General features: G+C 48.9%; 1 protein-coding gene across 12 annotated transcripts in view; it reads right to left on the bottom strand.

Moving 5' to 3' along the window:
* The window catches only part of LOC117237978 (broad-complex core protein-like), a 32,386-nt gene extending 6,758 nt beyond the window's left edge, over nt 1–25,628 (bottom strand). The window contains exons 1-6 of one of the 12 annotated variants that reach the window (XM_033502456.1): nt 23,549–25,628; nt 10,855–11,200; nt 6,949–7,150; nt 6,586–6,777; nt 5,533–6,115; nt 5,089–5,148 (exon numbers count right to left, since the gene is read on the bottom strand). In XM_033502456.1, coding sequence (XP_033358347.1) covers nt 5,089–5,148; nt 5,533–6,115; nt 6,586–6,777; nt 6,949–7,134 — 1,021 coding nt within the window. In that variant the 5' untranslated portion in view covers nt 7,135–7,150; nt 10,855–11,200; nt 23,549–25,628. Of the gene's footprint in view, nt 1–5,088; nt 5,149–5,532; nt 6,116–6,585; nt 6,778–6,948; nt 7,151–9,247; nt 10,743–10,854; nt 12,525–23,548 lie in introns of those variants that run through there. The other 11 variants (XM_033502454.1, XM_033502462.1, XM_033502457.1 and 8 more) reach the window with 11 other exon arrangements.
* Between the last annotated feature and the right edge of the window lie 29 nt (nt 25,629–25,657).

Here is a 25,657-nt window from a genome sequence, read left to right as displayed (position 1 = left end):
CCGTCGTTTTCATTATCGAAACATCAGAATACCAAAATACATACGTGCAAACTAAAGAAACTGTTTGCTCTACATTCTACGTATTATAACATTTTTATACGCTCCATCAATTAAATCCAAGCCTTAAGTTAAGTTTCGTATCGCGCGATAGTACTTTCGTACGATCGCGAAGATTCGCATACGACGAAGATGAAATGTAAAATCTGATGAAAGGAACACTCCAGTACTTCGATATTTTTTGCGGCCTGATTTTCTTCCAATTCGTCGAAACGGCAGTTCGTCGGGACACGCGTTCGTTGCAACTGCAGCCTAAGTCGTTGGTCGAGCATTTCGCGGGACCGACCGGAGCGTGGACCATCGCTTTCGTGCGAAGAATTCGGTCGGCCATTAAAAAAGGCCGAAGGAAAAACGAGGCGAGGAAGAATACGTGGCGGAGCGCGGTATGTCCGGCACTGAGAACGTCCCGTGAAATAAATATTTGCTCGATGCGCTGCAACGCGCCCTCTGATACAAAGAGACAGAGAAAGAGGATAAAGTGCTCGACTCCAGAGCTCGGCACCCGCTATTTTTATGCGGCCGGGTTTTACAACAGGTTACCGCGGATGCAGGCGTTCGCGGAAAAGAGCAGAAAACGAGAGAAAATAAAGGAAGAAAAAAAAGGGGGGGATGAGGAAGGCGGGGGTGAGAGAAAAGGGAGGGAGGTGGAGAAAAGGGAATCGTGACGGTGGCGGGACCGTGGCGGTAGTCCCGCTACCAACACCGCTACGTATCGGCTTTTTAAACAATTTTAGTGGCGAGCGGGAAACGGGCTAAGAATATCTAGGCCCGGGGAAAGAATTTCTCCTCTCTTTGCGATAATGACATCGAAACCGGCCGAGAAACGCGGGCATAGACGCGCGCGGAGAGAAAGGAGCAGAATGAATAGATTTAAAATTAGACCGCGATAAACGCATCTTTCTCCGAGTGTCGGTCGCTCTATGCAAAACTTCTCTCTCGGGCACACGCTTTAAATAAATGACAACGAAATATATTGTACGCGCGCGTATAAAATGTTATATACAAGAGATGCTCGCGCATCGTACAACGACCTGCCTTTGGGAAAAAAAATAAACGCATCGATCAGGTCGCACAATTATTTTAATTTCAAATGTTACGGCGTGAAATTCATCGTTTCGGACAGCAAAAAAAAAAAAAAAAAAAGAAGAAAGAGAAGAGACAGACACAGTGTGAAAGGTTAACGCGATCGATCGTATAATTTTCATTGTTTCGCACGATTTCCTCTCTTGCCGATCTATAATATCGTGCATTCATAACGACAGTATCGATGTAGCAGAAATGACCGTATACCAGAAAGTTCGAGAGCAAAATTCGTTTGGGAATTTTTTTCCGACGGCCTCGACGAATCTGCCTAGAAACACGCGGACCGCCATATGCTCGCAGCCGGCTCTGCGCGGAATAAAAAGATCTTAACCGTGTGAGTACAGAAGAGAGGCGAAGGAACAAAGAAACTCGCGCTCTCGTCTAAGGCTGATCGCTCGACAAGTGGTCGTACGTTGTACTTTCTATCTGGCACGATTGTTTTTTACGTAACCAGCCATTACGAATTAAAGATGATTAAGGAACGGGCGCTGTGCGCGCTATTTACAAGACTAAAATTTCACTTTATCTGTGTGTCGAAATGATAACGCGTTTTCTAAATTGATCTACGAAACTTCTAGACCTTGATCTTTTCCCCCGATTAACTTGCACGATGTTGTTTCATATGTCGAAACTATTGCTATTATCGCCGAAACTATCAATATTATCAAAAATCTGCTATCATAAAACACCATCGATCGTCGAAACGAACAAGCGGAATAAAATACTCAATATAATCTAACGTCGAAACAAACAGCTATAAAATCGAGTCAGGTGTGCCGTGCGTTCTTTCGTTTTAATTTTAACGCAAACTCGCACCGTTCGGTTGCCCGTCGTTTAACAAACGAAACGGAGTAGGTGGAAAGTTTCGCGGGACCGACGACCCTGCAACTATCTCTCGGCTGAAACCTTGCCAAAATCACGTCGCTGCAGTTCGTTCGGTCGAACAAGAAAAAAAATTGTCCGTCGCGAGCGGGCATACGCGCGATAGATAGGAACCGACAAGCCTTAGCCGAGATAAAAACTGCGAAAAAACAAACAAGCATTCGTCGCGTACGCTGCAAGTGACCGATTAGAGAGGCGTGCTTGGCTAGAAATTTTTCAACGGAGAAATTTTCGCGGCCAAGAACGATGCGCGCTATCGTTTTTAACGGCACGTCCAAACAACTCGTCTATTCTTGCGTCGAAACGACGTAACGTTCTCTGCTTATTCGCTGCGCTTTGTTGTCTCGCGAGTGCAGCAAACCGAAATGTACAGAAGCGAAAAGAGTAAAAGAAAAAAAAAAGAAAAGAAAACAGAAAAGGAGGGGGAGATGACTTTCTGAAAAGAACGGACTGACGATCACGTCGAGAGAAAATACGCCGTGTTAGGCTCCGGGTCGAACAGCTTCGCGAACCAGCCACGTATAATTTAATGTGTCTAATGATTCGCACTGCGCCGCAAGAACGTGAGTGGCGTACCAAGGTCGTCGTATTTTTAGTTAGGCCAATGTTTAGTTGGCCACGTTGGTCGGAGATAGAGGGACCTTGAATTTTGCGGATAACATCTGTGGTCTTATCGACGGCCCCTGATAACTTTTTCAGTACTAACCTAGTATAAGCCAGTCGTTCAAATATTAATCGAGGAGGCGGGCGAAGCCGCACCTGAATTTACTTAACGACACTGTTAGAACGCATTTAAGACCTTCTCCTCTGACGATCGCGAAACCGAAGACGACGTATCCCCATGATCGACGATATTTTTTTGTTTTCGTTTGTTTTCTCGTTCAGATTGCGCGGCTTTCGAAACTTTGGGTATTTAAGCGTTTACGATCGTGATACCTCTGCGATCGTCGTTCGTTCGTCTCCATGGTGAAGAAAAAAAAAAATAAGAAAATGGCTACGTTTGTCTAATCCAGCAGATAATGCATCTTGCTACTAAAACGAGAACACTTCGTATTCCTTCGGCAAAGTCGAGTATGTTGAAACGTTTACCGTTATTAAGCGAGTTTACCGTTAACCCCCGCCCCAGCGAGCGCGTTCGCTCCACGACCCCCCAAAATATGCATAGCGTACAAGCGTGACGTACAGTAAAAAGAGAGCAAATTGTCCGTCCCAGCGAGTGAGAAAAAATGGCCAATAAGTCGGCAGATATACCGTAATGACGTTACCATATGGTACACGCACGTCAGAGTCAAATGTCTCTCGAATAATATAAAAGAGTGTGACAAAATTGGACGACCTATCACATCCTCTTTCGTAATTGGAAACGAACAAGCTGCAAAGTGTCTCGTGACGATGTGTTTCACGATTATAATTACGTACAATTACGGTGTAATTGCAAACTTTTCAAATTGGTAATACACGATAACGTCTGTAAAATATATAATGATAAAAGAAAAATATATTTTATAATTACGTTGCTCGATATATATATATATGGTAATATGCGAATATGTTTACATGTGTAAAGAACATATAAATATATATATATATGTATAATATTCGTAAATATAAAATTATAAGCAATGTCATAATGCTGTCGTATCGGCGATATCGCGGCAGCGGCGTGTTTTCCGTTAACAAACGTTAATGGGACGACAACACTGATACAAACTTAACGATGATTTGGACAATACGAGCACGGCACGTATACATATATATGTATATACATATGTATGTATGTATATATATATATATATATAGAATGAAAGATCAATCGTCGATAAAAGTGACATTTGACGCGATTCGCGAAACTCAAAGTATTAATAGATCGGTAATACTTTGGCAAATTTCTTCGAGGATTTATTAGGTGTACACAAAGAGAACAGTCTGTCGCTGCATCGTTACTCATTAACTTCTTCTGTACTTTCTTTTGCCTTCTTTCTTTTTTTTTTTTTTTGTTTTAGATCTTTTTCTTTCATTTTCTACTCTTTTATCGTTTCTTTCTATGAAGAGGGGTCTTTTCGATCTTACTTTCTCTTTTTTTTTCATTAAACATGGTAGAGATTGCGGCAGATACTTTGTACAGTGATGCCAAACAGTGATGGTTTCTTTCATCGCTTTGTGCCAATTAGAATGATCGTAGCGAATTCGACGAGTCGAAAGAACGAATGTATCTGCTGTTCTTTGCCTGTAGTCATCCGCGGAGAGCGTCTCCGCTCTATAAAACGTATCGGCCGCGTGTAATCGCGGCATGTTTCGTTCTAACCTGGAGATACAGGGAGCAAACGAGGCGCGCGATTTAAACGGATTTGCTCCCGGTTTGATTTGATCGAATGGCCGAACGTTTATCCATTCTTCTCCGAATTTTCAGTAAACGACGAAAGATGAAAGGCGAAGCACAGTTAAAAGAAACAAAAGAAGTAAAAACGGATGATAGGTGAGCAGATAAATCCCTTCTAACGTCGCGAATTCGTTGATAACCGCGGGAACGTTATGACATCATGAAATGCAAATGCAAGGTAAATGGTATCATTTAAGTAATGATGATATCAATGATTTTTGTAACGCATGCCAATTAGAAGAAGTTTTAATCGTCCAAGCAGACAGTAGTGCTCTTTCACCGCAACCAAATAAAAAAAAATATATATATGTATGTATATATATAATATGTATAATCATTCTTATAATTCGTGATTTGTTAGTGTTTGATATAACTGCACAAGTCTTTTAGTTACTTTATATTAGAGCGAACCGCTACACCGCAGACAAATGCGGCCACGATGTATCGACTGTCGATAGAAAATAATGGAACAGCATAGAAATGCCCTGTGAAAAATCAACAGAAATCAAAGGTTCAAGTCAACCCCAAACAAGATCGTGCGTGACAGATTTCCAGAACGACCATACGAACCACGATCTATGTATATATGTACACGGGGTGGGGGTTGTCCACTTCTCTGTCGAGTCCTCGATCGTTGATATTCTAATGATTTTCACTAGGGCAGAGCTAATAGCAAATATTCTTACCTTGCGAAGTTCCTGCCAAGTCCGGTGGTTGCAACCCGTGGCCCAATCCTGGAAATTTCACTATCGTCACACGTAGCAACGAACATTCTTTCGCACTATAGACCGAACAACGGCCTGTACGCAACATCGCAATTAACAGAGACTCGATGGAAAGAATCTTCTATAATCGTCTTCTAAAACTACTTTGCTTATAAGGGGGAAAAATATGAAAGGAAGGATAAAGAAAGAATAGAAAAAAAAGAAAGGGTGTGAAATAACCATATCAGTGTCCTGTCGAGTTTCGAACGCAGAAACCAAAATAGCCAAAAATCACGGGAGGGAAAACTATAAAAGGCAATGCAAACGGGGTTAAAAGAAAATCGTGCTCGATGCGTGTGTGAGGGGTAGACGATGAAAATTGGTCAATGCGTACAGGCCCAGTAAAAACGCGAATGATGTACGTACCTGACAATGGTGTATGCTCCGTGGCTAGCGCTGCCATACTGAAATTAAAGCTTCCAGGCGTGGGGAAGATTTTCGTTTCGGACAAAAAATTCGGGGTGGACGTGTGTTCGGATTCGGCCTCGTGCTCGTTACTGCTGGCCGACGCGGGTGGCCGATCCGACGCCGCAGCTCCAGAATCCGACGAGTCTTCGTTGTTGCCTCCGTTACCGCTGTTACCACCTGTCAGCTCCAACGGCTCGCACTTGATGTTGTCTTCCAGGGGGCTGTTCTCCTCGTGCACGCCGTTACCCTCGACCTTGCTCGACAGATGGTTGTTCTTCACCATCGAGAAATCCGTGGGAGTAGCGTCGTTGTTGTTGAGAGGCGGCGACGGCACCCTCGGCTTCTTCGCCGACTCATCGTGCGGATCCGGTGTTCGTCTCTCGTTCCTGCGTATCTGCGCTCGACGTAGCAATTGCTGCACGGTCGTCGGTGTCGGGGTTACTGGCGTGGGCGGGGAACCACCCCGGGGGAAACTCTCTTCTGATTTTTCGTGAAAGGGAAGGTGGTTACCACCGGCAGCCAACGCGCGTACATGGGATAGCTGCAATTAAAAAGGAAACAAGAAAAAAAAACAGAAGTAACGAAAAGGAGCATCATGCTCGCCGGTAAAACGGTGGCGGGTTGTAAGGTTGAAAGAGAAAAGAGTAATCAAGGGAAGAGATCGTCGACGAAGAAAATACTCGATATATCGCTCGACGGTACCGCGCATGCCCGCCAGAACACGATCACGATTGCTCGCTTTCTATTTGTAATGCAATCTGGTTATCTTTGTTTGCTTGACCTAGGACAATTATGGATTGGAATCAAGATGGATACACGTTCTGCACCGAGATAAGGTGTTCTTTAGTTAAAAGTCACGTCTCTATCAGAGATAACATTCAAAGCATAATCAATTTGCGAGGTACCGAGGCTCGATATTACTCGGATATTACATATGGCCGATGGGTTGCTGTGTGTTCCACGAACGCTAGAGAAGAAAATAGCAAGGAAAACGATCGGAGGAATGCTTACCTCGTCCCTGTCTGTTTGGTCGGCTTGTTGCGTAAGTCCCGATACCCTGAGGACTTCGGCAGTCTTCAAAAAACTGCTAAGGGAACGCTGATGCACGTTCACTTCCCCGTGATAGATGAACTCCACCAAAGCGTGCAAGTCGCTGAACGCTACGTCTTGAAGTACTATCACCGGGTGTTTACACGGTGTGCTCTGCAAAAGGGCAAGCAAGGAGGAAAAGAAGAGACGTTTTCTTGCAATGGTTACACATTGACGTTGCACTCGATACATCGCTGGTACGGTGACAATAAAGAATGTAGATTTATACGATGGATCGGCGCAAAATCGCGGAACACAGGATCAGATACGATGTCTATGTCTTACCTTGAGCAATTCTCTAAAATAGGGACTGCATGCGGAAAGTACGACGCGGTGCGCTTTGAGGCTTTTGCCATCGCAGGCCAATGTGACGTCCACAAAATCTTCATCGTCCCTTAAGTTTTCAAACGCCGACGTTATACTGCTTTGGTAATTGTTCCATCGCAGACAAAAGTGTTGCGTATCTACCATCGTTATATCTATTCACCTATAATCAGAAATAATGTACGCTATTTAAACCAGCGAAAGCTTGACACTTATCTTATCGCTTAATAAAATATGCCTTGGCTGGCCGAGTCTCGACCAAGCAACATTTTATAACGCGAAATCTAAGGAGATTGGTCCGATTCGAGATGCGCGCCAGCGTTACGAATATGTGCACTAACGTCGGCCAGGAAACGAAATTCGAATGCCGAAACTTTCTAGTTGTGCACGATAAATCGCGAGTCGATAAGTCTGCAGGTCGATAATTTTTGATAACCGCTATTTCGAAATAAAAAGTACTGTTGCAAAAAATAAATAGGTATGTCGCGAGCGAGAATCGCGCCTCGATCTTAACATCTCTCTAAAACGAGTACGTACGATTCAGACGAAATAGAGAGAGAAAGAGAGAGAGAAAGAGAGAGGGGGGAGAGACAGAGAGACAAAAATTTGTCTATCCGTAAAAGGATGGGCAAAGATTACATAATATTTCGGTATCGACTGATATTTAACCAGCGTGTTTACCATTGGTGTGGCATTAGAACAGATGTTAATTTCCTTACATTTCTCGGAGCCACGAAAACTTATATAACTGGCGAATTAATACGCAGATTCGTTTAATAGGGACGAGATGGACCAGAGATGTCGTGCACGAACATATGTTATTAATTCGAATGGAATGAAAATACGGGAACGTAAACGTTCCCGTTGCCGCGCGTGAGCTGTAAAACGACACTTTGAAGTTTTGCGGTATTTTTACGTGGCACCGAGGAGAACGCGAACGACCAGAGAGAAAAAGAAAAAGAGAGAAAGAGAGAGAGAGAGAGAGAAAGAAAGAGAAAGAGTCTAGTGTACCTATATTCCGAAAAGTCAAAACGGTCTTTGCAGATCTCGCGTGCAAACGGGAATATGTATGTGTGTATCATCGACGCGTTTCGCTGGGCGAAACCGTGCGAAACGAGAAAAAATAAAATATCGTCTGCACGACGTCGAGAGTAGAAGAATAAGAATTAAAGAGTGCATGGCGTAAAAATAGAAGCGAAGGATTACACTACTTTTTATTTGCACCATACAAGAAAATTAGGTCGCCAAGCTGGAGTGAAGCCAGAACATACGATTAAATAATTCTCTTCGCCACTTATAAAAGCGCAAGCATTAAATGTATGCTGATAGTGTTATCTTAGCAAAATGATAAAAAAAAAAAAAGATCTTAAAACAAATTTACAGTGCTCGTTGCCCGCGCCGTATGTGTGTGGTGTATCGCCATGACAAAAGCTTCGATATAGAACGGAATTAATGATCGTCGATTGTTTTTTTTTTCTTCTGTATTCTATAACGCGTTATTACGATAAGAAGAAGTATGGATACCGTATACTATTTTACAACGTTTCCGTTGATAATCGTATCGCTGATTCGAAAGGTATTTTTGCGTTGGTCGACTCGCCACTTCGAAGAAATAGTAATTAAAGTACACACGGTCGCGCACAATAGAAACCGTACACCGACAAACCGGTAAATAATATTATACCGCAATATTTTGGATACGCTCCAAACGATTATCGCCGCTAAAGTAAAAAAAGAAGCGAATAATTCCTTCTTCTTTTTCTTTTTTCTTTTTTTTCTTTTTTTCTCGCAGATACACGTTTATCATAAAGCCCGGCGCGGCGGTGCGATTCGGAAACTGTTTTTAGACTTTTTAAGTTCGCTATCGCACACTGCTAAATTTATATGTGACGAATTCGAGATAAGTTTCGCAGTGAAAATCCTCGCAGCAATTTTGACGATAGAACTCGACTGGGACGCACGCCGATCTAGGCGAAAACGCCGACAAAAGAAACTTATTTGCTGTATTACGATATACGAGACACACGTATTTTCTTTCTGAAAAAAAAAAAAAGAAAACAAAACACCATAACATTTTTTAACGTTTCTTCGGGTTAAACCGTGTGCCACGATTATCGGGAATTATTCGCGAGAACGCGATCGATCGAGGATCGACGCGCACAAGCACATTTTTCGAAAACTGTCAAACGATTGCGGCGGTAGAAGCGAAACCGTGGATCAGAGTGAGAAGAGGATAAGACCGGTGCACGTTATACGATACCTTTTCCTCAGCGATCGCGGCTAAACGGCAGTTACGCTTTTCGTATTTCTAAGGCACATTCACCACACATTATCCAGAAAGTAATCACAGTTCGAAGAAAGTAGATGCGTTATCGCGAAAGCACACCTATCACTCGTCATGCCGCGTAAGCTAATGACCGAAACAATGAGCCGAATTGAAACGCTCTGCGTTTTATCTGCACAACGCCACCTCGCAAAAAAGTGCGCACTTCACAAGTTCGCGAAAAAGTCCCCTACACACGGCCACTAGTGCTGCTTCGTCGTGGCGGAAAGTCATTCTCGACGGACGGGTCCGGAATCGACGCCGGTCCACGACGCGATAGCGTCGTCGTGTTCATTCCTCGCGCTCGATCTTCGACGGGCACGAGCAAAATCTGCGATTGGCAGAGAGATTATCGATCGATTAATTTAATCGGCGAGGACGCGTGCGAAACGTGATCGAGTTGACAAGACGGTCGCGCGTCAAATGATCGGGGAAGGCGTAATTTAGCCGGCGGGTAAGAATGCCGGAAGGAACGAAAGAGGCGGTTAATAGGAAGAAAAAGAGGAAGGAAGAGAGGAAGAGAGGAAGAAAGGAAGGAAGGAAGGAAGGAAGGAAGGAAGGAAAGAAGGAAGGAAGGAAGAAAAGATGGAAATGAAAAGACAGAAAGAAAGACGAGAAAGAAGAGGAGTGCGAAGGAGGGCGCGGGGGAGGAGCGGCGTGCGGTTTCGCGCGTGCCACGACGCGTACACCGAACAAAAGAGGGAGAAAAAAATGTCAAAGGAGAGACAGATAGCGCGTTAGCCGTCTCTCGTTCCCTGCTTTCAACGGGCAGAGAATGGCGATTCGTCGATGCTGACCGAGGAAATCGGCAAGGATCACATGTCGCGCACCGTCACAGAGCAAAAGCAACGAACGAAGGAACGAACGTGTGCGTCCAAACGGAGAAAGAGAGACACGTAGAATAGAAGAACCGCGAGTCGTTGGAAAAAGCGGAAACGTCACGATCTTCGGGAGGAGCACGTTGGAGCGCACAGCAGTCCACCGGTGGCCTCTTTCTCCGTCACATACCGTGCGAACTAACCCCCGAAACGTCACGTCACGACTGTGCAGCTGTGTGCCTTCGTCGACGCGGGCGTACGTCGCGGCGCGGCAGCGAGGCCGCACGAAAACGTACGAAAAGCCGGCGATCGCCGGTACGACGAGCGAGAACGACCGACAAGAGGGAGAAAGACGTATCGTCTGACGAAGAAAGACGTCCAGAGAGACACACATACACACGTATAAGCGTGGGGAGGCACACACAGACAGGCACACGAACGGATGGACAGACGGACAGATGGACAGAGTGACACACAGGCAGAGAGGGACAAGAAGAAGCGGGAGGAAAAAAGAGAGCGGGAGGACGAGCTGAGAAAAGATAGGACGGAGGCGTCGGGCAGATTTTGTCGGGAATCGCGAAGTACGCGAGAAGAACGCGTCTCGAATTTTTGCCACCGATCACGTTCTTTTTGCCATACCTACGACGAATGAGTTTTCTACCGATGTACAAAGTAGAAGAGATCGTGCACGCGTATTCGCGGCCGAGGAAAGGTGACGAGGTTTACCTTGCGGCACTTGTCGTGTTAGACACGTCGCTCACGTGCGTTCCGTTCCTCCTGCCCCTCTTTGATCGCGATTCAGAAGCGCATCCTTCGAGCGCAGGCTGCGCCGCTTTTTCACGCGCTCCGCTCCGCGCTTCCTCGCAGGCTGCCGCGTCGAAAAAGGAGCCTCGAAGCGTAGCGATACACGTGTCCCTTGGGTACGATCGCGAGGTCCGCTGCGTGCTATCTCGAAACCGGTGAGCGGAGAGAATCGGCCGTGAAAGTCGGCAACGATGACAACGGCGGCGACGACGATGATGATAGTTGCGGTCGCGCGCGGCAGCGACAATAGCGGTATAGCGCGCGTTGCCTAAAAAGCAACCACTCTTTTCTCTTTTTCTCCTGGTGTCTCACTCGGTCGCGCCGCGCCACACACACGCGCCCGCGTTCGATCTGTGCGAAGACGAGAGGAGAGAAGAGGGTTGTGCCGCGAGAGGATAGGCCTTCAGGCAGCGAGACACGAGGGGAGAAGTCTGGAGCTCTGCTCGGCGATACAACGCCCAAGCAGTGGCACACTACGCGCGCGGGTCGACGTCGTCGCGGAAAGAAAGAAATAAAGAGACAGAAAAGGAGAGAAAGAAATAATATTGGGAGCAGCGAGAAGAGAGAAAGGGACGAAGAACGAGGGGGAGGGGAGGTGTATCGCGTCTTTTAATCCATCATCGTTTTCTCTGTCCGGTTGGCTCGTGTGCCGTAAATCGTTCCCGCGAAATACGAAAACACCGGCAACGCGGCTGTCAGAAGCGGCGATCTCGCGGCAACGCGCGGGAATTTCGAACCGGCTCTCGCACGCACGACCCACCTAGCCACGTGTTTCTCTGTTCGGGATGCAGGCAGCCACCGTGACGCAAATTGCCGCGCGCTTCACTCCGGAATGCGAAGCCTCTCTCGCCGCTGCGTTCCACCGAGACACCACCACCACCTCCACCACCACCACCACCACCAGCCAGCATCAACCACCACTACTACTACCACCGGAGCCCGAGCGTGTAACCCGCGCGCGTGGATTCGCGGATGATCGCGGATGATCGCGGAGACACACCAACCGTTGACACGTCGTGGAACAAAGTCACTGTCACGGCGGCGCAACACGTTCCGCGAGCGCGTTTCGAAGAGGGAGGTGGAGCTCTCGTGCGAGTACGAGGGTGGAGTGACGGAGACAAAAAGATAGCGACAGAGAGAGGAGGGAAAAAAAGTAAGGTGCGCGTAACGTAACGTAACGCAAGGTAACGTGTCGCGTCGTGCCGTGTCGTGTCGTGTCGTGTCACGACGACACCACGAGCCGAGAAGCACCGAGAGTACGGCTGCAGCTCCCGAGTCTGGTTAGAACTAGCGCAGGGGGGAGGGGGGAATGTCGCCCGCCGACCGCCGTTATTCTTTATCGGAGCATGAGACATCTGTCGTAATAAGTGCGGACTAAAAAATAGTGCGTACGCAGAGAGAGAGAAAGAGAGGGAAAGAGAAGAGAGTAACGGAGAAAAGAGCCCGGTGCCTCGATGGTGGGGAGAGCTTTATGCCTGTGGTCGCATCGGCCGTGCCTCCTCTTTCACCCCGCTGTACCCTTGCCCAGCCCACCTCTTTTCTCTTCTCTTCTTCTCTCCTCTCCTCTCCGACTCGCTCGCTCCTTCGCAACCCCCCTCACTCCATTTTTCTCTCTTCGTCGCACTCACGACTCCCCTCCCCCCCCCCACAGTTTCTCTTCCATGGGCTCACCCCACTTTACCCGTTAGCCCACGAGACGAAAATGCGCAAAGCTAACGACTTCCAATTAAAAGCGCTGGAGCTGGAATTTTAAAGGCGCCACCACTGCCTACTTCGGTTCGCGCGCTTCGGCTACACCGGATTATCGTGGATAGACCGCCACGCCGCCACGCCGCCGCCCCGACTATCCGCTTCCGACTTCCCCGATACCATCGTCCTAATCGTCATCGCCGCGGTTGCAGTTTCCTGGCCGCTTATCGAAATTTCCTCGAAATACGCGTCCCATTATCCTATGAAATTCTCGAAAGATTCGATATCCTATCTACTGGTCGCGACTCGCGTTGTTGCTCTTGTTACCTAGCTCGCCGATAGCTCCACAAAGATCGAACGAAAACGCCTATCGAGTTCCCCCGTAATCGTTCACCGATACGTATGATACTTTAACGAGGGACAACGCTTACTCTCCGTCGACTAGATAGTCTAGCCATCCATCTATTCGGCAGCCGGCCTGTCTCGCGATCCCTCCTGCCATCCTGCTCCTGCTAAGCTCGCGCCCGCAGCTACTACCCCCTCCGCCGGCACCGTAGGCGACCCCACTCGATTCGCCCCTCAAAAAATCATTACGCCCTTCCGCGGGCTGCGCATGAACGCGGTTTTAATTCGCTACTAGAAAAGTAAAATGTAAACGCCGTTGGATGAGAGGGACGAGGAGGAGGGGGTGGGCCGAATGGGAGTTGGTGCGGGCTTAGGAAGGACGAGGGGACGAGAGAGCGAGGAAACGGGCGAAAAGGGCGGAGGGGCCGACGGGAGAAAGACAGAGAGAAAAAGAGGAGGGTAAAAGCTGAAGGAAAAAGCGAACTACGGAGCGAGATAGTATGAGAAAGATATAGCGGAGCGAGAGAGAGGAGAGCGAAGTTTCGCGGACGTAGTCGAGGACGAGGCGAACGAGGACGAGGAACGCGACGACTGTGAGAGCGCGACGTAGGACAGATCCTTTTTCCACTGCTGCGGCGGAAAGAGGAGGATCGGAAGAGAGAGGACGACGGAGAGATAGAGAGGGAGCCGGGAGAGAGGAGGATACGCTCCCCTACTTCTCTAGGGGTTCCATTGTAATATTTATTGATTGGATTCCTAGGAGCCAAAGCTGAGGGCTGTGGCACCTATACTTCGACTAGATTGCCTAGAAATGTTTCCGTACGCTCGGCGAGAAAGCCCGTTTTCCCGATTCTCTGCGTTTTCTTCGCTCGAGTCAGCCGGTTCGGAGAAACGTTCCACTGACCTTGGTCGAATAATTCACGGCAAATAGCCGTGAGCGGGATGCGGCTCCATCGGTTACCGAATAAATTCCATCCGTGAAAAGGACGCGCTCTCGATTGTTAATTTCCACCTCTGGCAAACAAAAAATCGGAAAAAAAAACGAAAAAAAACAAACACGTGGGAAAAAATCGCGCGCACGTAGACGTTAATCCTTTTATACCGAAATTGATTCAGTGGCAAAATCTATCTAAATAAAACGCGTTTATCCTATCGTGTTAAATCGTGTCTGAAAAAAAAAATCGACTGGCCAAACAAAATGAATCGTGGCCCGCGGTCTATTTTCCCGAATAAAGTAGCTCCGCCGAAAGAACAGCACGTTTCTCGCCGGATATTTCATTTTTTCTTAAAGGCCGATCGCACGGACCAACGGAAACCGGGCCAAACGCCAAATAACGAGCGAACGATCCAGAGAAAAGGGCCCGGTAAACCACGTCGACGTTATTCTCATTCAACGATGCGCCATTGAAGCAAACGAGTACATCGCCTTTTTCATCCCCTCCACGATCTATCGGTGAACGATACGTCGAACGTTGTTTCCTGCGGAACACAGGAGTCCATGAGTCAGTTGGCCTTGAACGCGTATATTCAGGATACCGCGCGTCGTTCTTCCATCGCGTACACGACGGCTACAGGCTTTCGCGTTAGTAAAATCGAGGTTACGCCTGAAAAATTAATGAACTCCGCGCGAGAGAAAACATAAGGAAACGCCGATAAATAACGGTGGCGCGTGCTGCGAGATCGTTTGCGCGCTAACGAACGCGTGATGTGTTCAGTCGTTTGCCGTGAAGAGAAGCGTCGCCGCGTTAAACGCTGAATCGCAGTAAACGTCGGCCGTGGATAATGCATAATAACGAGGAACGTAAACCGGCGCGCTCGCGCGCTCCATCGCTCGGTCGGACGAGCGAGGTCGGGTGTTGTAGTTTGCTCGGCCGAAACGTAGGGAAAATGCAGATGTTTCGACCGGTCCTTCGTGGCCACGTACACACAGTTTCGCAGCTCCACCTGCGTTAGATTCGATCGCGTGATACACGATCCTCTCTTTGTCTCGCGAACGAAAGCCTTTACGGTGTGTGCAACCTTGCAGGTGCGCGCGAATTTCGAGGACGGTTTCCGAAGAAGAAAAAAAAAATCTCCTTTCCCACGTTCGGAATCGATAGAATTCTGGCATTATTTATGTCGACCCCGATTCGCGTTACGTATCTTTAAATATGCAGGGGTCAATATTTTTAGCAAGATTCGCCAGTTTCAGCAGCTCAGATCCGATAATTGGGTCGAAATCAGGGGATGTCTCGATTCCCATCGAAAACGGAGAACCGATGCGTGTGTCACCTGGTGATGTGTGCCGTTGTTCCGAGTTCAAGGCTACCCATCGCGGAACACTGGACCAAGACATTCCTACCCTGTAACCGCCCCTACCGTCCCACCTTTCTTTCCCTCCATACCAGTCCACTCACACGCATTACCAACTCCCCACCAGCGTACGTCACGCGTCTGCTTCTCCATCGACTACCCCTCTCTGACCCCACACCCTCGCCGTTTAAGTAACGAGGTCTACGAAATCATGATGCTCTGTCGTCTTGCCCCTGCGAGATATTGTTCCATGAAAAAAACATTCGTCGATCGGCCGAAGAAAATATATATATCATACAAGAGGACTATTTTAGACTTTGGAAAGAACCGCCGGATAATCGAGTCCTTTGTACTTGATAGAGCTACGCGGTTGAACGTTTACGACCAACGTTGCTCAGAATTTTTCCCCGATATCCTTCCCCGCCGATAGCAACAGAGAGCACGTCGAGTGACTGCTCTCCGCGTTCTGCCTTTTAAACGGATCGCTTTGTCGCGGCGATTCAGCCGGTCGCCAGCGAAGATCTCGATGTTCCGCGATTAACCCTGCACCGTTAGACCAATTAACGAAGGGCAAAGACACAAAAAAGAAAAAAGGAAAAGAAGCCAGAAAAAAAGAAAAAAGAAAAAAAAACAGGAAAGAGAAAGTCATTTGTTCGTGCTCGTGGTGCCTGGTACACGAGGAAGCCTCAAAAGCGCCCTTTTCGGCAGGTTTGAACCCCGGTGTGCTCATTAACCCGGCGCACCTGCCAGTTAACGCGCTTGCCAACAACCGGCGCATGAATTCGTCCCAATAGACAGAAACTGCAGCGATAAAGAATATCATCCTCTTTAGGCACGACCGTACATGCGTCCTAAATGCACTCTACACACGCGAGGCTTTCGTGGGGGGTGAGGTAGGTAGCAGGGCAAGAATATGCGGGGTCTAGCCTTTTTCTCTCTTTCTCCCTCTCTCTCTTTCTCTCTTGTTCCCTTTCTCTGTGTGGGACTGCATCGTACGTACCCTCTCCGCCTTTTTCCTTTCTCTCTTCTCCTCCCCTTCCACCCACCCTGCCCCCCGGTTCCCTCCTTTCCATCACCTCCCTCGTTCCTCATCCCTCGTCTCTCGCTAGTGTATTTCGTTCGAACCGGTACCCTTTCCCTCCCTCCTGCTGCATTCGCAAACATTTGGTGGCCGTTGACCTCGAACGGGCTAATCCGCCGGCAGCCAAACAACCAATTATTTCTTTTCATCGGTATAGTCGTGCTGGCCGATACACCGTGAAACGTGGGAATGTGTTAGGAGCCGACGATGCCATCGCCGCGTCAGGTGAGAATTGCTCGGTCAATTTCCTGCGATTCTACCTACCTCGGATTCGTTTATAGACAGACACGTTCGAAAAGCGACAAGTATTTAAAAGATTAACGACAGACCCTGCTTACTCGACAACGCACATACGGATTAGTTACGTGTACGTGTACCGTTGATAGTTTATTTTGCAACGTCATTGCATCCCGGCACGGATATTCAATGGTACGGTATCTATAGCTTCGTACGAGGTGTTAAGAGCGATTAGCAAAAAAAAAGTAGCAACGAAGAGTCGAGAAGAATCGAGTAGAATCGAGGAGAAACGTGGAGAATCACGGAGAATGGAAGAGCGCCACGCGCCAGAAAGGGAGGCACATTTCCCTGTCTGCCTAGTAATAGACGCGCGCTACTTGCACCGCGGCCTAGTGCGTGTCTATTCCGATACTGTCCTCTTCCACTGCAACTACGGTTAACTATTGCTGCACTCGCGCTACTGCAGTCGGAGCCGATAGCTGCGTCATTACTTCCACTGTTCGTACGGCGCATCTCTAAAACCGCGTACTCTAACGATTCCAATTTAACTCGAGAGTACTTATTTAAAACTGCATTATCTCCAAGAGATGATTCCTATTCGTACTACTTCGATAGATCCTCCAGTGCATTGTTTGCATACTGGAAAACTCGGCTTAAAATGGTTTTCGCTAAAAATACCGCGGCTTCGCGGGTCAGGTCGAAATGAAATCCGTCCATTCTTTTTCGAATCAAGGCTAACTAGTCGAGCGATACAAAATTTGCGCTCAAGACGTGTTACTTTTCCCAGGTTGTCCCCGGCTCCGATTTGCCGACCCACTTTTCCACCGCGCGATTAATTGAGACACGATGATCCAACGAATATTTCTGTCAGCGCTTAAAAATACTGAAAATAGGTCACCGCCTGTATTTTTAATTATACCGCAGACGACTACGTAGACGATGTATCCGTCAGCATCCGTGATCCTTTCTGATTCTCGACTCGATCGAACCCGCGGCCAGAGAACAACGAGTCCCATTCGATTTAAGGGATCGCAAAAACGCGAGATCGGTTTCCATGGAATCCCGGAAGCGTGTCAGCTTCTCTCGAACGGATCGGGGAAGAATGGTCAGAGGGAATGGGGTTTCGGGCCGAAAGCAGTTCTTGCACCTTCGCCGGGACCGTTATTCTTCGAGGCGTCGGCCATTGAAGCACTCCGGAGAGAAAGGGTCAGGAGACGCGAACTTTTTCTTCGGGTCGCTCTGTAAATGGCGCGCGTTGAACTGCCAAGCAACGACTCGCTGACAAAACGCGGCGAATAGGCCAACCGACGAGGCAAACCGCGCGACCGTGACATTTTTTTCATCGAGGCGGTTGTGGGTGTGCGCAAGTGCACACATGTGCGTGTGGCACAGGACGAAACAAAGAAGCAACGAAAGAACCGCATACGACCGTTCGCATAAATACCCGGTGGTGACTCTCTCTCTCTCTCTTTCTCTCTCTCTCTCTCTCTCTCTCTCTCTCGTTCGCTATACCCTCGTCGATATAACTTTGAACGATCGCGTGAGACATATGATTCGTCACGATCAGCTGTGGCCGCACGAATTTTAAGGTGTCGCGGACCCAGCGGAACCATTGTTTCCCTCTAACTCGCCGGCTGTCAGTTACAATACGCGATGGATACTGTTATACCGTAATGATATGCGCGCAGCGCTAATTAATCGGGATTCCATGCGACATCCGGCCGCCTTTACGCGGAAAGAATTTCTACCGGTGAAACGTAGAACCGACGCGTCAACCTTGACGCGTGTGTCTTTGATTTTTGCCAAACTTTTCCGTCTGACCGGCAGCGGCGTCGATGTTTTTTTGTCGACAGGCGCCCCGAAAAAATCGCCGCTTAAAAACCGACACACTGCAACGACACGGTTTCGATACTGAAAGTCGATGGACTCGATGGTTCGGTGTTTTGAAATTCAAATTTTTTTCCATACTTGAGTCGGCTACACGGTGGACGCGCGTCCGCGAAGAATCGACGCGTTCTTTTTCCTTTCCTAATCGCTCGTTTCGACGAGTATAAAGTTCATTCTCGTCGGTTGCCAGATCAACGCGTACATTCAAATGCATGTATATTCGCGAACGTCTCGCCAGTGCTTCTCATAATGGGCAGTGTTTCTCTGTAATGTACGCGCTAGGAGACTGGACGGAGGCTCCGTGATGAATTTCAATGAGCAGCCACGCGAAATGCATAGTTGCCTAGCAGCAGAATCTGGCCGCGATAAGATACAACGCAGACACTCCTCCCCGCCCGATCGTTTTTTAGAATCGTATAATCGAATAATCGTGTATTTTTAATCGGCTCGTAAAAAAAGGAAAAAACTTCTCTCCGTAGATAAAGAAATGCAATCGACAGATCGGAGAATTAAAAGAAACGAAAATTATAAACTACAAACCGCCGTGTATTTGAATAATCGTGTACAATTCCCGGACGAGGATCGTAAATCGCGAGGCAAAGGCCGCCGTTAAATCCTCGCCGAGGTTATTCTAGCATCCGGTTCGCCTAAATAACGTATTCAAGCCGGAGTCTAATTTCACAGATAACACACAGCCGTCGTGTAATCTAGTTACTAGGCGTCTAATCTAATCGGTCGATTCGGATTATGTGCATGCATACCTGCGCGTAGACAGTGTGCGTGCGAGTACTGTCGAGGCGAAAAATTTCGATCGGTTCCTAGCTTCGACCGTGACTCGTTTTTATCCTTCGGAACGAACGTAGCAGAGCGTGCGTCGTTCGTTAAATATAATTAGATGCTCATTTTTATTTAAAAAAAAAAAAAAAGAAAAAGAAAAGGAAAAGCCTTCAAACATGGACGATCTCGTATTTGCGAGAGCGTCGCGTCTTTGACGACTTGCGACTTTGTCACCATCCACGATTACCCCGCCATACGAGAAGGAGTTCTTCGTCTTCTGCTCCCTTCCCTGACGGCAGCAATTAGACGTTTATTTTCGCGAGCTACGAAAGCCGGCCTTTATCTCGTCGCGTATTGTTTCGTCCCGATTATCACGGCGGGAAATCTCAACGCGTAATAATCGCTATCTCTGCTCCGTAATTCGTTCTCGATTGAATATAAATCGACGCGGAACGCGACCGTGTTTCCTCGACTTCCTGTTTCGTAATACCTATCGCGGCCAACCCTGTACACGCCGCTTATTCTCTCGGTAAACTTGGTAAACTATAGACGACGACGATCGATTGCGGATCGCTTAACCGCATATCGATGTACAGAGACGAATCGAAGTCGGAGCAGGACGACGAAACGGAACGAAACGCACGGCGGCGAATTGTTGCGGTGAAACGAGGATGTAGGTAAGCGCGACGATGGTGTCTTTGGTCGAGATATAGTTTCGCGCTGGAACTCGACCAGAGAGAAAACGGGAGAACCGGAGAAGAGAAAGGGAGGAATAACGGGTGCGAGGAACGAGCGGTACCCTCCGCCGTTCAAGGAGAATAAACCGTTATCGGAGGATATACCCTTTTCCAGGTGCAGGTGCCCGCCAAGAAAATCAAGAACGCGTTATCGCCACGGTGGATCGCGAACAATCTCGACGCCATTATAATTTTATCCGGAACTAATTCACGTTTCGAGCGTGTACACACACCGCGCTCGATGCCTGTCGAAAGTGGAAAAGTTGGGTAGAAACTAAAGGTATTCTCGTGCTACTGCACGAGAAAGAACGAAGAGCAACAGATACCTCAGTGGATGAAGTCGATCGAGTACCGGTTTTGCTCTGGGGGCAAGCGAGTCGAGCCACGTTACCCTGACGTGAAGCGAAAACCAGGCCAATTGCAAATTGCGGGTGTAAGCAGCGATATCGCGTAGCGTTTAGCAACGACAGATTACTTGTCCCGATGCGTTATTGTTTCACGAGCGGACGAAAGGGGTTAGAGGGACGAGAAAGTGTAGATTATTCGAGCGAGCAAAAGTGTGTCGTTAGATCGGTGAGAATAAACTCGTCGAAGCGGGAAACAGCGTTTCGAAATGGCGCGAAGTGGTACACGCTAAACGAAGCATTTTGCCGACTCATCGAACGTCTCGTTTCGAACTAGCGGCGGCGGGTTGCTTAAAAATGGCATCGAGTGCACGGTCGTTCGTTGGATTGGTGAAAAAATCCGATGCTCGTTTGCGGGACGAGCTCGTTGAAAAGGCGGTTTTGCCGATAGAACGACGAGTGTGCCACCGTGGTTCCTCCTCTCGTATTTTGCGTCGCATGAGTTTTGCACGCATTTATACGCGCCCGCGCGTGTCTATATACGTGCATGTGTGGCTGCGACAAAGAGTGCGTAAGCTGGCGAGTGCGTGCGAGCACGGCTATGTACGCAGCCAGGAGAGAGCACCTGGGCATCTATGCGTCATTGTGGACGATAAAAAAAGCCGTAAGGCTGGCATAACGCAAGGAGAACGTCGACAAAACAGCGACGCGAGAGACTAGTAAAGCTGGTTTGTCTTTTCCCTCTTTTCTACGGCCGCTCCAAGTACGCCACAATAGCGATCGTCGACGCGTTCTCTTTCGACTGTTTTTGGTTCGCTCGGTCGTCCACCGATCTCTTTCGGAAAGAAGACATTCTATCGAAAGTATTTTAGGAGCCTAACCGCGAGAAACGCGATCCTTCGATGACATATCTCTGTATCTGTATCGCGAAAATAATTTTCAAGGCGAGGAGGAGGAGGAGGAGGCCCGAAAGGCGAAAGAAAGGAAACTAAAGAGAGACGGTAAACGACAGTTTGAACGTTTCGTGTAGCATCGTCGAAGTCTGTGGAGATCTAAAAGAACGGAATACGAAAAAAGGACGGGTATCCTTCTAGCGAGGACAAATTCGATGAGCTCGTAGGCGAGCGCCGAGAAACCTTCAAGGCTCCTGGATCATGGTTCCAAACTCACGTTCAAGGATCAGCTTTGTACAGAGGAATTTTTATTGGCTTCGTCTGACGCGCGCATAATATACGCGTGCAAGTGACTCGGTGAATTTTTTTTTCAGAAGCCGCGTTCAGCGCGGTTCACCGCCGAGGGAGCGAAAGAGAGAGCAAACGAGATACGCTTTTTTATTTTTTACCACGTTTTGCCTCCCCTCGCCTCCTTCTCTCTCTCCTTCCCTCTGGTCGCTCCATCCCTCTCCCGGTTTCTCTCCACTCTCGTCACCCTCGCGTTTCCTTCTTCTTTCCCCGCTGCTCGTTCGGTATCGCGAGATCTATTTATACCTAGTCGGTCGGTGTTTTCAACTTGCAGCGGCATCGTGTAACAAACGCGCGTCGCTCGTAAAAATAGGGGATCTGCACGATACGTTGCACGTACAAGAGTGAAGAGGAGATGGGAAAGAGAGAGAGAGAGAGACAGAGACAGACAGACAGAGAGAGAGACAGACAGACGAAGACGGACGAAGGAGAAAGAGAGAGGAGGAGCGGGAAAGAGCGAGAGAATTCGTGAAGCGTCCGGAGAGTCGTGCGTAGGGTCGAAACGACATCGTGAGAGCGCACCTCCATCGAGGTTCCTCTCTTTCGACGTTACAGAGAAATCAAGGAGAGGCGGAAAAGAGGAGGACGAGCTGTGGCAGCATCAGCAACGACAACAGAAGGAGGAGGATCGAGATCCGCGACGTCGATTCGATGGTCGAGTACCAGGGAACCACGTAACGTGACGGCGTGCGATCGTAGAGACTCGCGTGGCTCTCTAGATCGACGTGACCTTGCGGATGAACGCTGGATTTCCTAGTACGATGATTTTCGTTCGTTTTTCCTAATACATCGTGGCGAGAAGCGAGAGAGAGAGACCGATAGCGTGCACCGTAAAAGCGAATGATCGCCGCGATCGCGCACGACCAACTCCGCTTTAATTGAATCTGGCCAACGGGTTGGCGATTGCTTTCCGCTCGCGCGCACACGGTAAAGAGAGAGAAGGAGAGCATCGTATTACGAGACGTGGAATTTTTCGTGAATGAACATCGGAGAAAAAGAGAGGAAGGAAAACGAGCGAGTAGAGCGGAAAAGAGACGACGAGGTGTGGCGGAGTGCGAGATGGAAAGAGAGGATAAGAGAACGAGAGGGAGAGCGGTCGGTACGCAGGAGCGACTAGGAAAACCGGGCAAAAAACACGGAGAAAACGAGAGTGAACGAGGAGCAGGGTCGAGCTTAACGTACGTACACACGGTACTCGTAACACGCGGGCCGGAGCGGCGTGCGCGACAAAAGGATCGAGGCGCTGGCAGACGGATTACGTCATTTCCCAGGCAACCTCTAACGTCTGGCATTATATTCGTCTAGCGATCGTCTAGCCGCACGGCAATCCCTCCATGCACGGACAAACACGTTACTAACTAGCGCCGCTACGCGCGTCTACCTTTCACGGTCGCGCTGCTCTTTACACGCGCTATTCTACGTTATACATGCCGTAGTAAGTACGTATCTGTACGTACTCTAGCGCGACGGGTTAACTAGCTGCGCGTAGACACGCGAAACGTGTCCATGAACACCGACGAAATCGTGCTTACGATACATTCTCCACTTGGGTGCCTGATACGTGTGTTTGCGTGAGTTTCGCATACACGCAGACACGTTCGAATAAATGTGCACACGTAGCCGCGGGAAACGTAGGCACATGCAACGGTCGCGCGCACACCACGCGACGAACAGACACGCGATAGTAAGGTTTCGGTGGTGTGCGTGTACTCGTGCATACTATGCGCGCGAACGCGAACGCGAACGCGAGTCGCGACACACACGCACTTCTATCCATTTCTCTCGCTCTCACGGACACACGATCTGTCGTTTCCTCTGTGCCACACGCATACACGCATTCTCTCTCGTTCTTTCTCTCATACAGCCGGTCGGTTTGTCTTTGTCACGCATACGCTCTCTCGCTCGAACGTACTATCTATCGGACGCGTCTCTCGCTTTAGAAGCCGACAGGCGGCCGAAGGCCACCACTCTCAGCTGTGGACGTACCTTGATCGTTGAGCGCGAAGTAAAGTGTGGGGCTCCTTTGCCCGGTGTCCTTGTCGTCGATGCTAAACCCACCGTTTGACTGTCGGATGCGACGATCGCGACGAGCTAGCCTTCTTTTGCCGTCCTCCGCTGTCCGTCCTCTCTGTGTCGATTTCTGTGTGCCTGTCTCCTCTCTCGCCGTCTCCCGAGACGATCCACAGACCGGGAAGTCTGAATTCCGCACGAGATTCCCTAAGCCACGCAATCGTCGTTCGTGGTCTCGTGCGTTCCGGAGGATCTCGGGGACACTGGTAGGTCCATCCTCGTGAAAACGACGCACGACCAACGTACCACGACAACTGATCTCGTCGTCGTGCAACTCGCGCGTTCAAATTCTCCTCGTATGTGGTCGACAACGTGATTACGTCGAACAACGCGCGAATCCACACGAATCGTGTCTTCCACGACAACAGCGAACGCGAACACAATCGAAAAAAGGTGTCGTTGCTTTTTCTCGGTCAACCGTCACATCGGTCTTCCGTTTCTCCTTAGCTGGAAAACCACGCCGTTTGTTCCTGCCTCCGCGATGCAACAAAAATACAGACACACTTATTACTACTTTTCGCTGGCTTCCTCTTTTCGATCGTATCTCACTTATCCGTCCTGTCTGCTCGCATCAAGACGTTCGTCGATAGTGGATCTTGCACGTAGTCGAAGCAGTACGATTGATCCAGATATATCGATACACGCGGATGTCACTCGCGGCTCCGAAGGACGAACGGGTCGAAGAAGACACGTCCGTGATGCAGCAAATCGTCGTAGCAATCGTCGTAGCAATAGTAGTGTACGTAGCGTAACACCCGTGGTCGCGTATCACGAAGAAGGATGATCCGTTGCCGAGGATTTTCCCTTCTCTCCCTTGTTCAGTGTTCGCGACGTGCGACGTGTGCAACTGTGAATCACCGTAAATAGGTATCGGCGACGATTCTCATCGACGCTCGAAAGACGTCCGACTATTCACTGCTGTTCCTTTTCTTCGATTGTTCTTTCTTCTTCCGCGTTGTGTTGTCGTCGTGGACGGAGATAACGCGCGAACAGAAAAGGAAAGGAAAAAAAAAGAGACGATCGACGTTTACGCACTCCCGTGTGTGATCTTCGAAACGACGATAACGTTGCGGCCACGAAACGCGCAAAATGTATGAATGATCGGGCGGACGAAGATCGACGAGATTTCGAGGAAAAAGATCTAGAACGATGTATCGACGAACGTAGGATCTCTATCGTTGACCAGTAAGGAAGGATCCCGCGGTAAAGTATCCGGTATTATCTTGCGGGACGACACCATCGAGCGAAGGACCAGCTCCCTGCCGCTTCTTTGGGACACACCGGGGGACTACCTAGTCGTAGAGTGATTGGGAACGCGACTGGCCAAAGCACTTGATTCGCGCGCGGTTCGGTTTGCCCGTTGCTGCGCCTCTCCCGTGCAGTTTTTTCGGCGGTCTCGTGGTATGCGTGCATGCGCGTGCATGTATGTGTGCGCCCGCGCGCTCCTGTGTGTGTCCCTCGGACTTTTTCTCTCTTTCTCCTTCCTTTTCGTTCTTCCTGTCCCTCTCTCACTCTCCTCGGTGTTACACACGAGCGTGTTTCTTTCTCTGCACGCGCGCGTACCGGCTTAGCTCGCGCGCTCGTATTCTCTCGTCCATACGTCTGAATTTCCGTAGGTGTGCACGGTTCCTCTCTCTACACGCTAGCCGCGTGTCCGTGTGCGCGTTTACGCGCGTCCTCTCTCCGCGTGTATCTACACACGCCGTCGATGATGAGATCGTGTGTGCAAGCGTGACGCGGACGGTTACACGTAAGTAAGTAGTTGCGTGGCTGCGTGCATGCGAGCGTGCGTTGGTGCGTGCGTGGTGCGTGGTTCGACGTTGTCGTCGTCGTCGTCGTCGTCGCGTGGTGTCGTCGTCTTCGTCGTCGTGGTTGCCGTCGTTGTGTGGTGTCGTCGTCTCTCTACACGTTGGCTCGGATCCGCTCTCGTCGGTGCTGCGTGCGTGCGCGCCCTGGGTAGGCGAGGGTATAGTTACCGAAATGTTAACCTCGTGGAACCACTTTTTATTGAGTGTCGCAAAATTC

The sequence above is a fragment of the Bombus vosnesenskii genome, unplaced genomic scaffold (genome assembly GCF_011952255.1).
Source record: "Bombus vosnesenskii isolate JDL3184/JDL3185 unplaced genomic scaffold, Bvos_JDL3184-5_v1.1 scf7180000013417, whole genome shotgun sequence".
Classification (NCBI taxonomy): Eukaryota; Metazoa; Arthropoda; class Insecta; order Hymenoptera; family Apidae; genus Bombus; species Bombus vosnesenskii.
Note: the sequence above shows the minus strand (reverse complement) of the source record. Positions and strands in the feature narration are given on the sequence as shown.